The sequence below is a fragment of the Phyllobates terribilis genome, unplaced genomic scaffold (genome assembly GCF_046119375.1).
Source record: "Phyllobates terribilis strain yellow unplaced genomic scaffold, ASM4611937v1 Scaffold_7__3_contigs__length_470593459, whole genome shotgun sequence".
Classification (NCBI taxonomy): domain Eukaryota; kingdom Metazoa; phylum Chordata; class Amphibia; order Anura; family Dendrobatidae; genus Phyllobates; species Phyllobates terribilis.
The window spans coordinates 349024880-349039409 of record NW_027362767.1 but is presented as its reverse complement, the minus strand read 5'-3'; the positions used below and the strand labels follow the sequence as shown (position 1 = coordinate 349039409).

General features: G+C 44.6%; 1 protein-coding gene across 6 annotated transcripts in view; it reads right to left on the bottom strand.

The window, feature by feature from the left end:
- The window catches only part of MCF2 (MCF.2 cell line derived transforming sequence), a 487909-nt gene that overhangs the window by 352292 nt on the left and 121087 nt on the right, over positions 1-14530 (bottom strand). For all 6 annotated transcript variants that reach the window (XM_073641247.1, XM_073641248.1, XM_073641251.1 and 3 more), the window contains 3 exons: positions 10631-10750; positions 7385-7501; positions 4556-4705 (listed from right to left, as the gene is read on the bottom strand). In XM_073641247.1, coding sequence (XP_073497348.1) covers positions 4556-4705; positions 7385-7501; positions 10631-10750 — 387 coding nt within the window. The remainder of the gene's footprint in view (positions 1-4555; positions 4706-7384; positions 7502-10630; positions 10751-14530) is intronic.

The following is a 14530-nucleotide window of genomic DNA, read 5'->3' as shown; positions in this document are numbered from 1 at the left end:
CGCGTCTGCGGTTTCGCTTTGCTCAGCCCTGTCCACCGCGTCTGCGGTTTCGCTTTGCTCAGCCCTGTCCACCGCGTCTGCGGTTTCGCTTTGCTCAGCCCTGTCCACCGCGTCTGCGGTTTCGCTTTGCTCAGCCCTGTCCACCGCGTCTGCGGTTTCGCTTTGCTCAGCCCTGTCCACCGCGTCTGCGGATTCGCTTTGCTCAGCTCTGTCCACCGCGTCTGCGGTTTCGCTTTGCTCAGCCCTGTCCACCGCGTCTGCGGTTTCGCTTTGCTCAGCCCTGTCCACCGCGTCTGCGGTTTCGCTTTGCTCAGCCCTGTCCACCGCGTCTGCGGTTTCGCTTTGCTCAGCCCTGTCCACCGCGTCTGCGGTTTCGCTTTGCTCAGCCCTGTCCACCGTGTCTGCGGTTTCGCTTTGCTCAGCCCTGTCCACCGCGTCTGCGGTTTCGCTTTGCTCAGCCCTGTCCACCGCATCTGCGGTTTCGCTTTGCTCAGCCCTGTCCACCGCGTCTGCGGTTTCGCTTTGCTCAGCCCTGTCCACCGCGTCTGCGGTTTCGCTTTGCTCAGCCCTGTCCACCGCGTCTGCGGTTTCGCTTTGCTCAGCCCTGTCCACCGCGTCTGCGGTTTCGCTTTGCTCAGCCCTGTCCACCGCGTCTGCGGTTTCGCTTTGCTCAGCCCTGTCCACCGCGTCTGCGGTTTCGAATTTGTCTCTCAGTCTGTACTGGACCCTACCCAGCCTGCGCTCTAGTCTGCCTGTTCCTGTATTCCCCGGTGTGGGTCAACAGCCGTGTCCGGAGTCTGACCTGGAGTAGACCCTGGTCCCTCTGCTCGGTTCCTCCCTGGTGCACTGGCGTCGTATGCCGTCGTGCGACCTTGGTCAGATCGGGCAGATACTTAGTTACGCCCCTCCAGGCACTCTCCGGTTCATGGCACAGTGGAATCACTACATACACACGCACACGCCACTCAGCCCGGGCGTGTGCATTACAGCATGCTCAGGCCATGGTTCCCGTTGAGCCCCACGGTCTTCGCTCTCTGAGACGTTTTCCAGCGAATACGTGCATTAAAAATAAATTTAAAAAAATATATATATATTTTTTTTTTCTTTAGCTGAGTTCCAGGCGAATTACGCACCCGTCCAGATGGATCTTTCTGCCCTCGTTCCTGCGGATCCGCCACAGTACTATGGGGATCCAAGACAGAGTCGTGCATTTGTGGAGCAATGCATGCTACACTTTAAGGCCTACCCTCTCTATTTTCCTTCCGATTGGGCTAAAGTGGCCTTTATGATTGACTACCTAGCGGGTGATGCCTTGAAATGGGTCACCCCCCTATGGGAAGCATGGGATCCTGTCGTCCTTGACCTGCAGGCCTTCCTGGTGGCCTTTCGTATGGTCTTTGAGGACCCTAACCCTGAAGCCCCTGCTGAAGCTTCACTTCCCAATATCCCGGAGCAGCCTCGACCGGTAATGTTTGTGGGTAACGCACTAGTCCTCCTGCCCGAAGAGACTACTGCCCACCCAGAATCCACACAGGATGACTATGCTCTCCAGAACACTTCTCACGACCTCAAGAGGCAGTCCAGATGTGCTAGGCGTAGAAGCAAGCCGTCACGCCAAGGTCTGTTCTCCCAAAGACCTCCTGATTCCAACCTTGAGGTTCTTGCTGAAGCTTCATTTCCTGGTATCCCGGAGCAGCCTCGACGGGTAATGTGCGTGGGTAGCGCACCAGTTCTCCTGCCCGAAGAGACTACTGCCTACCCAGAATCCACACTGGAGGACTTCCTGCACCCGGTATCTGATGCTTCACCCACTTTAACCGGTGAGCCTGTCCAAGGGTACTCTGAAGCAGTGATTACCTCCGAGTCTGTGCATCTCTACTACCTGGCGGAGGACCCCCTGTTGCCTCCTGAATCCTCCGGGATACCACCTGATGACAAATGGAGAGAGACTTCCCTACACCCGGTATCCGATACGTCGTCTGCTTCGTCCAGTGAGTCCGACTTAGTGTTCTCCGAAGCAGAGGTTACCCCCGAGTCTCTACACCCCTCCGATCAGGCGGAGGATCTCCAGTTGTCTCCTGAACCCTTCGGGGTGCTACCTGGTAGCGAATGGACAGAGACTTTCCTATACTCGGTACCTGATACCTCAGCTGCTTCATCCAGTGAGTCCGACCTAGTGTACTTCGAAGCAGAGGTTACCCATGAGTCTCTTCACCCCTCCGACCTGGCGGAGGACCTCCAGCTGTCTCCTGAGCCCTTCGGGGTGCTACCTGGTAGCGAAAGGACAGAGACTCTCCTATGCTCTGTACCTGATACCTCGCTCACTTCGTCCAGTGAGTCCAACCTAGTGTACTCCGAAGCAGAGGTTACTCCCGAGTCTCTACACCCCTCCGACCAGGCGGAGTACCTCCAGTTGTCTCCAGAACCCTTCGGGGTGCCACCTGGTGGTGAATGGACAGAGACTTTCCTATATCTTGGATCTGATACCTCGCTCGCTTCGCCTAGTGAGTCTAACCTAGCGTACTCCGAAGCAGAGGTTATTCCCGAGTCTCTACACCCCTCCGACCAGGTGGAGGACCTCCAATTGTCTCCAGAACCCTTCGGGGTGCCACCTGGTGGTGAATGGACAAAGACTTTCCTATACTTGGCACCCGATACCTCGCCTGCTTCGTCCAGTGAGTCCGACCTAGCGTTCTCTGAAGCAGAGGTTACCCCCGAGTCTCTGCACTCCTCTGACCCGGCAGAGGACCTCCAGGTGTCTCCTGAACCCTTCGGGGTGCTACTTGATAGCGAATGGACTGAGACTCTCCTATATTCGGTACCTGATACCTCGCCATCCAGTGAGTCTGAACAAGTGTACTCCGAAGCGGAGGTTACCCCCGAGTCTCTGCCCCCCTCCAACCCGGCGGAGGAATTCCAGTTGTCTTCTGTACCCTCTGGGGTGCCACCTGAAAATATGTGGAGAGAGACTTCCTTGTGTGCTGTTCCTGGTACTCCACCCGTTTCGTCTGTTGCTGAGGATGGCTGGATAGGAGGTAGCATCCTAGCTACCCAGATGAGACCAGTTTTTCCTGTGGACAGTGGTAGTGATCTTCTTGAAGTGAAGGATTGGCCCTCGAATTCCCTGCGGAAGATTCTGGTAGGCCTGAAGAGGGGGCGTAAGGGGGGGGGGGGTACTGTAACATACCTTGCGGCGTCCTTGCATAGTGGTCCATCTCCCACTGTGCAAGAGAGCGCACTTGATCTCCAATTCAGAATGTCTCTCTGGCTTCCCTCCATGCTGTTTGTTTGTCTCTGTTTCTGCTGCTTAAGGGCGGCGCCCGATCACTTCCTGCTTTTTGTACCTGCTGCAGGCACACCCCTTGTGCGTCCTCAGCCTATTGCTGTCTGTCACCTGGTATTTAAACCTGCTGCTCCAATTAACCCATGCCTGAGCATCTTGCCCTGTCAGTTGGCTTTTTGTCTCTGACATGCCAGGTCCTGTGTATGTTACCTGTCGTGCAGTATTTGTTCCCGTGTCTGTACTGTGTCCTACCTGTGTACTCTAACCTGCAGTCTGTACACGCTCTCTAGCCTGTTGTCTTCTGCCTATCCTGGAGGCTATATTTCCAGGCCAGTGTGAACACGCTCCTAGCCTGTTCTTTCCGCCTTCTAGGGGCCGCATACCTAGACCCGTTCCTGTATCTTGCCTGCTCTTGTTTGTATACTCTTCTAGCCTGTTATCTGTTTTTCTCTATGTCCGTACCTTCCCTTTTCTTGCAGAATCTGATCCCGTACTTATCTCCTTCTCGTTGTCTTTGTACTCCCGTTTGTGAGTTTGGAGTCCACTCTCTACTTCATTGCAAGTATCCTGTGTGTATTTGGTTCTGCCTTTCCCTTCCAGTCTGTTCCGTGTGAACAGAGCTCTGTCCCCTCCACGTCTGCGGTTTCGCTTTGCTCAGCCCTTTCCACCGCGTCTGCGGTTTCGCTTTGCTCAGCTCTGTCCACCGCGTCTGCGGTTTCGCTTTGCTCAGCCCTGTCCACTGCGTCTGCGGTTTCGCTTTGCTCAGCCCTGTCCACCGCGTCTGCGGTTTCGTTTTGCTCAGCCCTGTCCACCGCGTCTGCGGTTTCGCTTTGCTCAGCTCTGTCCACCGCGTCTGCGGTTTCGAATTTGTCTCCCAGTCTGTACTGGACCCTACCCAGCCTGTGCTCTAGTCTGCCTGTTCCTGTATTCCCCGGTGTGGGTCAACAGCCGTGTCCGGAGTCTGACCTGGAGTAGACCCTGGTCCCTCTGCTCGGTTCCTCCCTGGTGCACTGGCATCGTATGCCGTCGTGCGGCCTTGGTCGGATCGGGCAGATACTTAGTTAGGCCCCTCCAGGCACTCTCCGGTTCATGGCACAGTGGAATCACTACATACACACGCACACGCCACTCAGCCCGGGCGTGTGCATTACAGTTATAGTCACTTGACCATTAGCTTTCGTATTTTCTAGCATTGCATAAGTGGTAAAAGTAAAAGTGCTGCTCCTTCAAGTTTTGCAGCAATCTGTCTTCATAAAATCCAATTAAACATACCTTCAGCTGGCAGTACTTTTCAGTGCGGTTTGCTAGAATATGCTCAATTGAATACACATCGCTCGGTAACTCTGTCTCAGCCAATTCGGTACCAAAGGCCTGCAGCATCTGAGCAATTTCCTTCACTGTCAAGGCAAAACCCTCGATGGCCTGGTTGTGGAAGGCAGAGGAATGACATGAAAACAGAGCAAATATTACATTAAGATTTTACAATACTTATTCAACTTTTCCAACTATGACAAAATGAAGTCAATGTTATTTTCTCATTGAAACCCGGATGTGTCCTATTGTGTAAGAAATGTTCCATCATTGCACTTGCTAATATACTGTACTGTTCATATTTGCTTTGATATCACGTTTTCGGATCCCTTGTCACCCCAGCTTGGGTGGTCTCGGCTAGATTGGGAAGTGATAACTTCCCGTTCATCAGTCACTTGACCCTGCAGCAAATCGGTGGGTGACTAAATAATGGGACATCATTAGTGATGAGTGAGTATGTTCTGTTAACCCTTTCGGCGAGTATGCTCGGGGCCGAGCGCCGAGTAGTTACAGCGTGCTCGGTGTTATGGTAGAATCGCTCCCGTGTGCATGATTTGCGACTGTTTGATAACTTTAATACATGTGAGGAATGTGTAAGAAATAGAGCATACTCGGCGAACGGGTTAACAAAACATACTCGCTCATCACTAGTCGCAAATCATTCTTGGTCCATGTTGAGACCATTGACCGGCCGTGCTGGAGATACTATATAGGGAATAGAACCGCTGTGTTTGGCTTCATCTATTATTTTATAACATTATCTGCCTTTGGTCAAATTTTATTTTAAGTGGTAAAACCCTTCTCATGTTCTACTAAATAGTTTCTGACCTTGAAAGGTCATTTAACCTGCGGTTCAGGCATATTTATGAACTACAGAAGAATCCAGGATCTTCTGCGATTAGCAGAGACTTATTGCAACTGTAATAATGGAATTCTCTCAAAATTCGGTTACAGCATCATAGTAACTACATCGATCCATAGCTCTTTCTTATAGCATGGCATTGCTCACTGGTACCAAATGCTGATGATAGCCATTTTTTTTTACAAAGAGAAAAGAGAATATGGCTACACACTCCAGCATGGACATCTTAGTTCTTTTCTAGGAGGAAATCTACAAATTTGATTTCCATGAACAGTGATTCCATTGGATACAGCTCTTGGTGAATGTTCCTAATAATGTATAGTCATTGGAACATGTACGATCAGCATTTGCAGTCATGACAGCCTTTTTTATTATTATTATTATTATTATTATTATTTATTTATTATTATTGCTTTTCAATTTGCTGCTGAAAAAGAGATTTTATCCTAGTTGTTTCCTCCACAAAAAGCAGCTGATCACAAGAGGATCAAATGCTCAGAGAATTAATGAAGATATCTCTGGGATCTAAGGGGTAAGGTTTCTCCTTGTGGAGAGTGACATGCCAGACCTTGCATGCTCCTCTGGGAAATTAAATATGCAAATTGTCTCTTCAGAGAGGAAGAGGATTAGAACTCTAGTGCCACCTATTGGAAGTAGCAATCCTACAAGTTATTATCGACCCTTTAACAAGCCTTGAAATATGACTTAGGATAAAAGCCAAATCAGAATCTCAATTTGTAGACAGTGTTTCACGGTTTCGGGGGAATTGCCCCTCGTCAGTACAAAGTATGAGATGTGATTTGACTGGGTAAGAGGCTAAGACTGGGATATAAGGGGTAAACGTGTCTACAAACTGAGATTCTGATTTGGCTTTTATCCTAAGTCATATTTCAAGGCTCGTTAAAGAGTTGATAATGATACGTAGGATTGCTACTTCCGATAGGTTGCACTAGGGTTCAAGTCCTCTTCCTCTCTGAAGAGGCAATTTGCATGAAGATATCTCTGAAATTTAAGACAATCCTAATCTTGAGATGACTTTGAAGCCAATCACTTGCCAACAAGATCTATTTCTGGGTTGATTCATATATAACCTGTTAGAACTTAAAAAAGCTTTCCGAAAATCACAAGGTATTCCCTATCGATTGGACCCTCAGCGATCATGAGACTGGGGTTCTGGAATGGAGCTGTGCCCACCCTCTACTCCATTCATTGTCAATGGAACTGCCGGAAATAGCCAAGCATTACGCTCGGGTTTCTCGGACAGTCCAATAGACAGGTTTCTCCAAAGCCCCATTCGCAGGAGATAACTTGCCATTTTAGGAAAATCATATTTTGATGATATGTCCTGTGTGTGTAAAGTTAAAAACAAAGGTTATAATGCAATTAAACCAAATATGTTCAGTATAAAATCTGTATCATTTCCTCCATTGGAGCCAAGGATTTCTAATCTTACACTGTAGCCTGAAATATAAAAAATGGAACTCTATGAAAATGGAAAACTATGATGGCTGAAGAAAAAAAAGTGAAGTTTTTTCTTTCCTCATTCAAATATTTTATTATGTTTTATCAATATGATTAACTTTAAATTTTTAAAAAATTCAACACATGACTTGAGGGAGGGGAAAGTAATATGGACAAGATAGGAGAGGGGGACATGGAAGGTAAGAAGAGGGGACCATGCGTTGATGGAGATATGATGCGTTATGGTACATAATTAGCCAAAGGGCAGACTGGGGCTGGATAGATGCAGATGAGTCTATGTTCTCCATGAGTTCCAGATTTTTTTAATTTTTTGCTTGAGTGTCATTCAAGACACTTGTAATTTGTTCATTGGTCATAAAGTTATCTACACAAGCTGAGAATTTTGGGAATGGAATGTGCATTTTTTTCCAAGCTTTTTTCTTTTAAGTGTAAAAAATACAACATACTGTTCTGAAGACGACCCAGTCCCGGTGGCGATATTCCAGTGTGCCCCCGAATTCTGCTGTCAGTTGCTTTTCATCTATATATTTAAGTAAATCTGATGCAGAACTGAGCATAACCACCTAGAGACATGAAGCAGTACATTACATGATACATTTCTGAACGCCATACCACACATATTTTAAAAAGGTTTTTACTCAACACATAAGGATTCTGAATAAATTGCCAGACTTAGAATCAGAATGATAGAGCAGGTAAAGTTTAGTAAAGATACTTTTTTTGTGTGTGTGTGTCAAAATGACAACAGGAAGTTCAGCCATATTGGTGAAACCTTTAAAATGAGCTCCCCAGCAGATGGCGGTAGTCAATTATTTTGTCAGCGTGGTTAAAGGGGTTGTCTTAACGTGTGATATTTGAAGCCCTGTCCACAGAATTAGTTCTCAATATCGGATCAGTGGGGGTCCAACATCTAACCATTAGTGATGAGCCAGTGTGCTCGCTTAATCCTTTCACCGAGCACGCTCAGGTGCTTCCCCAGTATCTTTGGCATGCTCGTATATTATGTTTGAGTCCCTGCGTCTGCATGATTTATGGCTATTAGACATCGTAAACACATTCCAGGATGCCTGTTTGTTAGGGAATCCTCACATGTGTTTAGGATGTGTAACAGCCATATATCATGCAGACGCAGGGACTCAAACATAATATATGAGAACACCGAAGATACTTGCGAAACACCTGAGCGTGCTCAGTGAAAAGATTAAACGAGCACACTCACTCATCACTACTAATCATCTATAATTAGCTCCAGTGGCGGCCAGATGTGAACACTGACCAAAGTTGCACAAAATGGATATGTTCAATGTGTAGCGGCTACAACCCTGTGCTACAGATCAGCTCCTATTTTCAGAAATGTGATGTGATCTGCAGTACATGGCAGCAGCTGCTACACATTGAACAAAACTGTTCATTCCCATTCAAAGTTTTCATCCAGCAGCCACACAGCTAATAACAGCTGACTAGGTGTAGGACCCACACTGATCTGATATTGATGCCCTATCCACAGGTAGGTCATCAATATTAAAGGCCCAGGCACCTTGTTAGTCAATAACAATAGCTATAAGTAACAGTTTCACTGTTAAATGCAGAGAAGCTCTTAAAAAAATAAGTTGCACCACTTGTTAGTTTTTAAAAAATGGCTGCTACGAGAAAAACATAGAAAATGCTAATATCTTTTTAAGGCCTCATTCACATCTCAATTTCTACATCTAGATTGTATTTATTAAGTGTAGGCAGTGGCACCCATAGACTAAAATCGCAACCGTTTAAGATACGATATATGTTCATAAGTGTTTCATGAGATATCCATAAACCGGTGCCATAGCCCACCCGCCTCATCCTCCATTTACAGCAGAAGCTATTTCTGGAGCACACATTTAATATAATAAAAAAAAAACCTGAGAAGTGAGTTAAATGTAATGTGAATGCAGCCTTAGAGAGATATTAACCGTTTTTAGCATTACTCATAGCCTATTATGGCATTCAATTAACATACAGAGGATTTTTGAAAACTTTTAGGCAGGTGTGGCAAAAATACTGCAAACTAAGAATACTTTCAAAAATAGAAGTGCTAATAGAATATTTTTTATCAATGATCAGAATTCAAATTGAATGAAGAAGAGAGAAATCTAAATTAAATCAATATTTGATGTGACAGCCCTTTGCCTTCAAAACATTATCAATTCTTCTAGTTACACTTACACACAGTCCTTGAAGGAGCTCAGCAGAGAGGTTGTTCCAAACATCTTGGAGAACTAACCACAGATCTTCTGTGGATGTGGACTTGTGCAAATCCTTCTGTAATGCCCCCCTTACCTCTTGGGTCCCTGTGCAGCTTCACTGGTTGCACCAGTGATATGTCCACCCATGCTTCCGTCTCTTTGTATAATCCCAGACTGATTTGACAAAATCTGGGCTCACTGTGGCTTCACTTTCAAGTTCCCTCACTGTGGGACATGTCTACGTGTTCTTCTTTAAGCTGAAATTAGGTCTTAATAACATTGGATGCATGTTTGGAGTTGTTGTTCTGCTACAGAATAAATGCATAAATTTGGAGCCTGTAAGACGACTCCCTGATGGATTTGCATTAGGAATAAATATCTGCCTGCATTTCTCAGCATTGAGGACCCCAAGAAATGGGCAACGTTGAGGACTTTAGAATGGGCATACTTCCTTTAGAAATCTGAACATGTCCAGAAGTGCCACCAGGTCAGAACAGGCAGCAACCAGTGGGACCAGCTATACACATCTACTGTTGGTCTTGTCTGGCCAGAAGTGGTTTTCCTGGAAGAATTGTGGCCAATATCTTCGACATGAAAATAAGGACAAGAGACTAAAATATGCTTGAAAACATAGTAACTGGGGTGCAAAAAAAATCACAGCAGATGTTCTGGACTGATTAGTCAAAATGTGATCTACATGGCTGTAACACAAGGCAATTGTTCACTGAAGGGCCGGAGAGCGGTATAGTAAGGATTAATGGTGAACTTACTGCTGAGAACTACAAGCAGATACTTATTCATCATGCAATACCATCAATTAATCTCATTAAAAACCATCTGCAGCATAAAGGACAATGAGTCCTGGAAGTGATGAAATGGCCCCTACAGAACCCTGATCTCAATATCATCAAGTTTGTCAGGGATTACATGAGAAGACAGAAGGATTCACACAAACCTACATCCACAGAAGATCAGTGGTCTGTTTTCCAAGATGTTTTGAACAACCTCCCTACTGAGTTCCTTCAAAAACTTTGTGCAAGTGCCTAGAAGAAGTGATTATGTCTTGAAGGCAAAGGGCGGTCACACCAAATATTGATTTGATTTAGATTTCTCCCCTGTTCATTCACTTTGTATTTTGTTAACTGATAAAAATGAACTTTTCACACATTTATTTTTGAAAGCTTTCTTACTTTCCAGCAATTTTTCCATCCCCACTAAAAACTTTTGCATAGTATTGTATATCTTAGGAAGCCCATAAAGGCCAATCACATCACTACCTAGAAGTGGGCCACAGTGATCAAAGCAGCCATTGTTGTCCAGACTGTATTTACACTGGAAACTCCTTCAGCTGAATTTAGAAAAACTTTACTGTAGGAACAAGAATCTCAGAAAACACTATTAATACAACTTGTATTTACTGAACCAAAGAAAAGATTTTGGATGTGAGTTTTAAATACTGTAAAATATTACCGGAAGCTTCAGTATAAAGTCCTCCTGGCTGAAGCGAAATCCAATGTCCGTAAAGGTCCGCTGAAAAAATCCTGTAGGTCTTAAGACCAAGACTAGATGCAGGTTCCCAGGAAATGAATGCTAAAAATAAGTACAACAGATGGTTAATGACCAGATACAAAATCACAACATGACAACATGGTCTATATCTGTCCAGCCTGAGCCCATAGTGTAGACCCGGGATGTCAAACTCAAACACACAGAGGGCCAAAATGAAAAACTTGGACAAAGTCGCGGGCGAACCAGAATACAGAATAATGGACCCCACATAGTCCTCCTTACAGTATAATGGGCCCCACATAGTTCTCCATACAGAATAATGGGCCCCACATAGTCTTACATACAGAATAATGGCCCCATATAGTCATCCATACAGTATAATGGCCCGACATAGTCCTCCATACAGAATAATGGGCCCCACATAGTCTTACATACAGAATAATGGCCCCACATAGTCATTCATACAGTATAATGGCCCGACATAGTCCTCCATACAGAATAATGGACCCCACATAGTCCTCCATACAGAATAATGGGCCCCACATATACAAAATAATGGGCCCACATAGTCCTCCATACAGAATAATGGACCCCACATAGTCCTCCATACAGAATAATGGCCCCACATAGGCGTGGTGGTTCTGGTGTCATGGGCCAAATATAACCACCCTGCGAGCCAGAGTTGGACATGTATGGTGTAGACATTTGTGAAGGATTTGTGATTGACACATGGACCTGAAAGCAACGGGCATTACTAATATCTACATATAGATAAGCAAAGGTTTCACATGATATACACTCCCTTATAGATTTGGCTAATTTATTTAACGCTTTGTAGTACTTTTTCTCATCTCCATCTCCATACCATGTTCAATCAATACAGTAGAAAATGAAACAATACATTAGATTATGCAATGGGTAGTAAATCTCTAATATGTTCTAGTGTCAAGTGTAACAATAGCCTAAAACATAACAATATGACACTTTGTAATATATCTTTTTAGAGAAATCCGCTTCCTTCGCCTCCGGGACTGACCTTTCATTCTCAATATTCTAAATTCGGAGGTAAAATCTGTCTTCAGTGAAAACAGATTCTCCCATTACTGAGATAGGGGATGATAGTTGGTGCTCATAAATTCTATGGAGAAAGCAGGGTGGAGAAGGAGGGAGGAGCTAGAGGCAGTCACAGACATTCAAGTTTAAGAGTACAAAAAAAGTACAATTAAGTTTATAAAGAATAAAACAACCCCTCAATAAAAAGTTAGTTATTTTTTATTTTTACAGCTGAAGTGGTGCCACTAATGTAAGTTCCCCGCCCCTAATATCATATTTACCAGCCAACTATTTTCAGCGCCGCTCCGGTCGTCTTCTGCAGGTTGTGACCTGTCGGATCGCTCCTGTGTTTGCTGAGTGATCCGAAACACAACTCAATGTAAATCTATGAGAGCCAGAACGGGGCCAGGACAAGGGTCTGATAGAGTTACACTGAGAGCTTGTGACCGTTACCGCTGACTCCGATCAGTCAGACGTTGCGGTCACAAGATGGCGGAGCGGCACTGGGAAGAGCTGAAGACGGCGGCTGGTAAGTATAAGACAGGAGTCAGGGAGCATGGATTAGTGATTCCACTCCAGCACTGAAATAACAAAGAACTGCTCGTTTGTTGCTTTAAATAATTAGTTTTAAAAACATATTTAGCATCATCGCAATTGTGATGAAATTAACTTGTGATTCTTATCGCACGGTGAATAGTGAAAAAAAAAGCTAAAGTTAATGGTGGAATTGTTGTTTGTATTTCGCTACCTCCAAAAAAAAATCTTCAAAAACAAATTTTAGTACATCTACATGGACCACAAATGCTCTTAGGAGACACTTACACAAAGATTACATTTCTTTTTCTATAGAACAAAACTCTACTTACTTGGTACTTACTTATAAAGGATTATAAACTGTCATTAAGAACTTAGATAATTACTAGTGATTAGTATGTTCGGTTAACCTTTTCGGCGAGTATGCTCGGGTGAGTACCGAGTATCTTCAGCGTACTCGGTGATATGTTTGAATCACTCCCGTGTGCTTGATTTGCGAAGGTTTGACAGCTTTAATACATGTAAGGAATGCTTGTTTCTTTTGCATTCCTCACATGTATTAAAGCTGTCAAACAGTCGCAAATGATGCACACGGGAGTGATTCACACATATCACCGAGTACGCTGAAGATACTCGGTACTCGCCCGAGCATACTCGCCGAAAGGGTTAACCGAACATACTCGCTCATCACTAATCATTACTTGACAATGTGTCCATCATGTTTCACTGCCCCAATCTTTTACACTGTGGTCACATTACAAGTACATTGGGCATCACATATACAGAGGGGTGTAGTATGGACAGATAGGAGTTCATACGTCACAATCTTATGCGTCACTTGAATACTCCAAGATCACTGTGAAATCTAATATTCAGTCAAGGAGTCTTATAAGACACTTTGAGAAGGTAACCCGAGTTTTCGGGACACAAATATAATCAGAGACTATAAAGCTTTCCTACAAAGTGATGAATGACCTTGTCTGGAGACTTTAGTGGAGCAGTCAGTAAGCCCCAGCACACATAGTATGGCCATATATCATGTCAGCACCTTGGACAGCAGTCAGTGAGCATCCTAGGAATGAGCCTGTGTGATGTTACTAGATATCATACATGCCAAACAGAATGGCTCCGAGCAGCAAGACACAATCTCATAACTACATGTTATGTCATTGCCAAGCACAACATTTGACAGTTCTAATGCTTATAGGGAATGTTTTTATTGCAAAATGAAAGTAAATAGTCTACAAATGTTCTGCTTTTTGGGGTAAACAGCTCCTATGCAGACCTAGGTGTCTGCATGGTAAAAGAAGTTGTCCGGCCTTGGGGTGCAAGTCTACAGCATCTGCTTGCTGTGAGGATTCTTCGGTGCCTGGAGTGGGCGGTCATGTGACCGCAGGTATGCGATTTGCATGCTTACGGCCACATTCCGACTAGACGTGCATTGAGTGAGGACGCACACGTCTAGTTGGCATGTGACCACACGTATGCAAAATATATATCAAACTTGCGGTCACGAGCCCGCTGGTCCCAGCACTGGCACAGGAGAATTACAAGTCAGATAAAGTGACTGCAGACTTGGACGCTATGGCCGGACAACCAGTTTAAAGACTACAAACAACCACTCCGTATTTCCTGCTCATTTACAGAATGTAAGCTGACAAAATATGGAGGAAAGATCGTCCATCTTCTACCAGAGATATTCACAGCATGATTTGAATGCATACAAGAGTTTGTTTGTAGTAGTAACTATGTAAACACATTGGCCTGCATGGGAGCTGTGTACGCAATAACACAGCAGATGAATTTATTTTAGATAAACTGCAGTAACACAACATAAAGAATAGTTTAAATACTACAAAAGTATCAAACTACCTCCAATATATACTTCGACTTCTCTTTCTTTCAATTGTGCCATTTAATAACTTTAATCTTGTTGTTTAACAGAGCTATACCCACTGGAGAACTACAAGTCCTAGCATGAGCTTCCCCTCTAAGCGATGGAAACTACAATCAATACTACTGGTGTCAGGATCATCACACAAGTTAATTTAGTCTGTGAGCTTTTTAGGACGTGGATGTCACCAGCACATTCTTTCTGGTCAATAAAGTTATACAAGAAAGGAAATAAAGTTTCAAAACTAAATGAAATAGTTACGTCTGCTGACATTGAACGTGCAGTAGAACTACCAGTCCCAGAATACACTGCCAGCAAATCTGATGTTTGGTTTTTACTCGAATATCGCAAGTCTAAATATTTACTTATATGGTTTCATT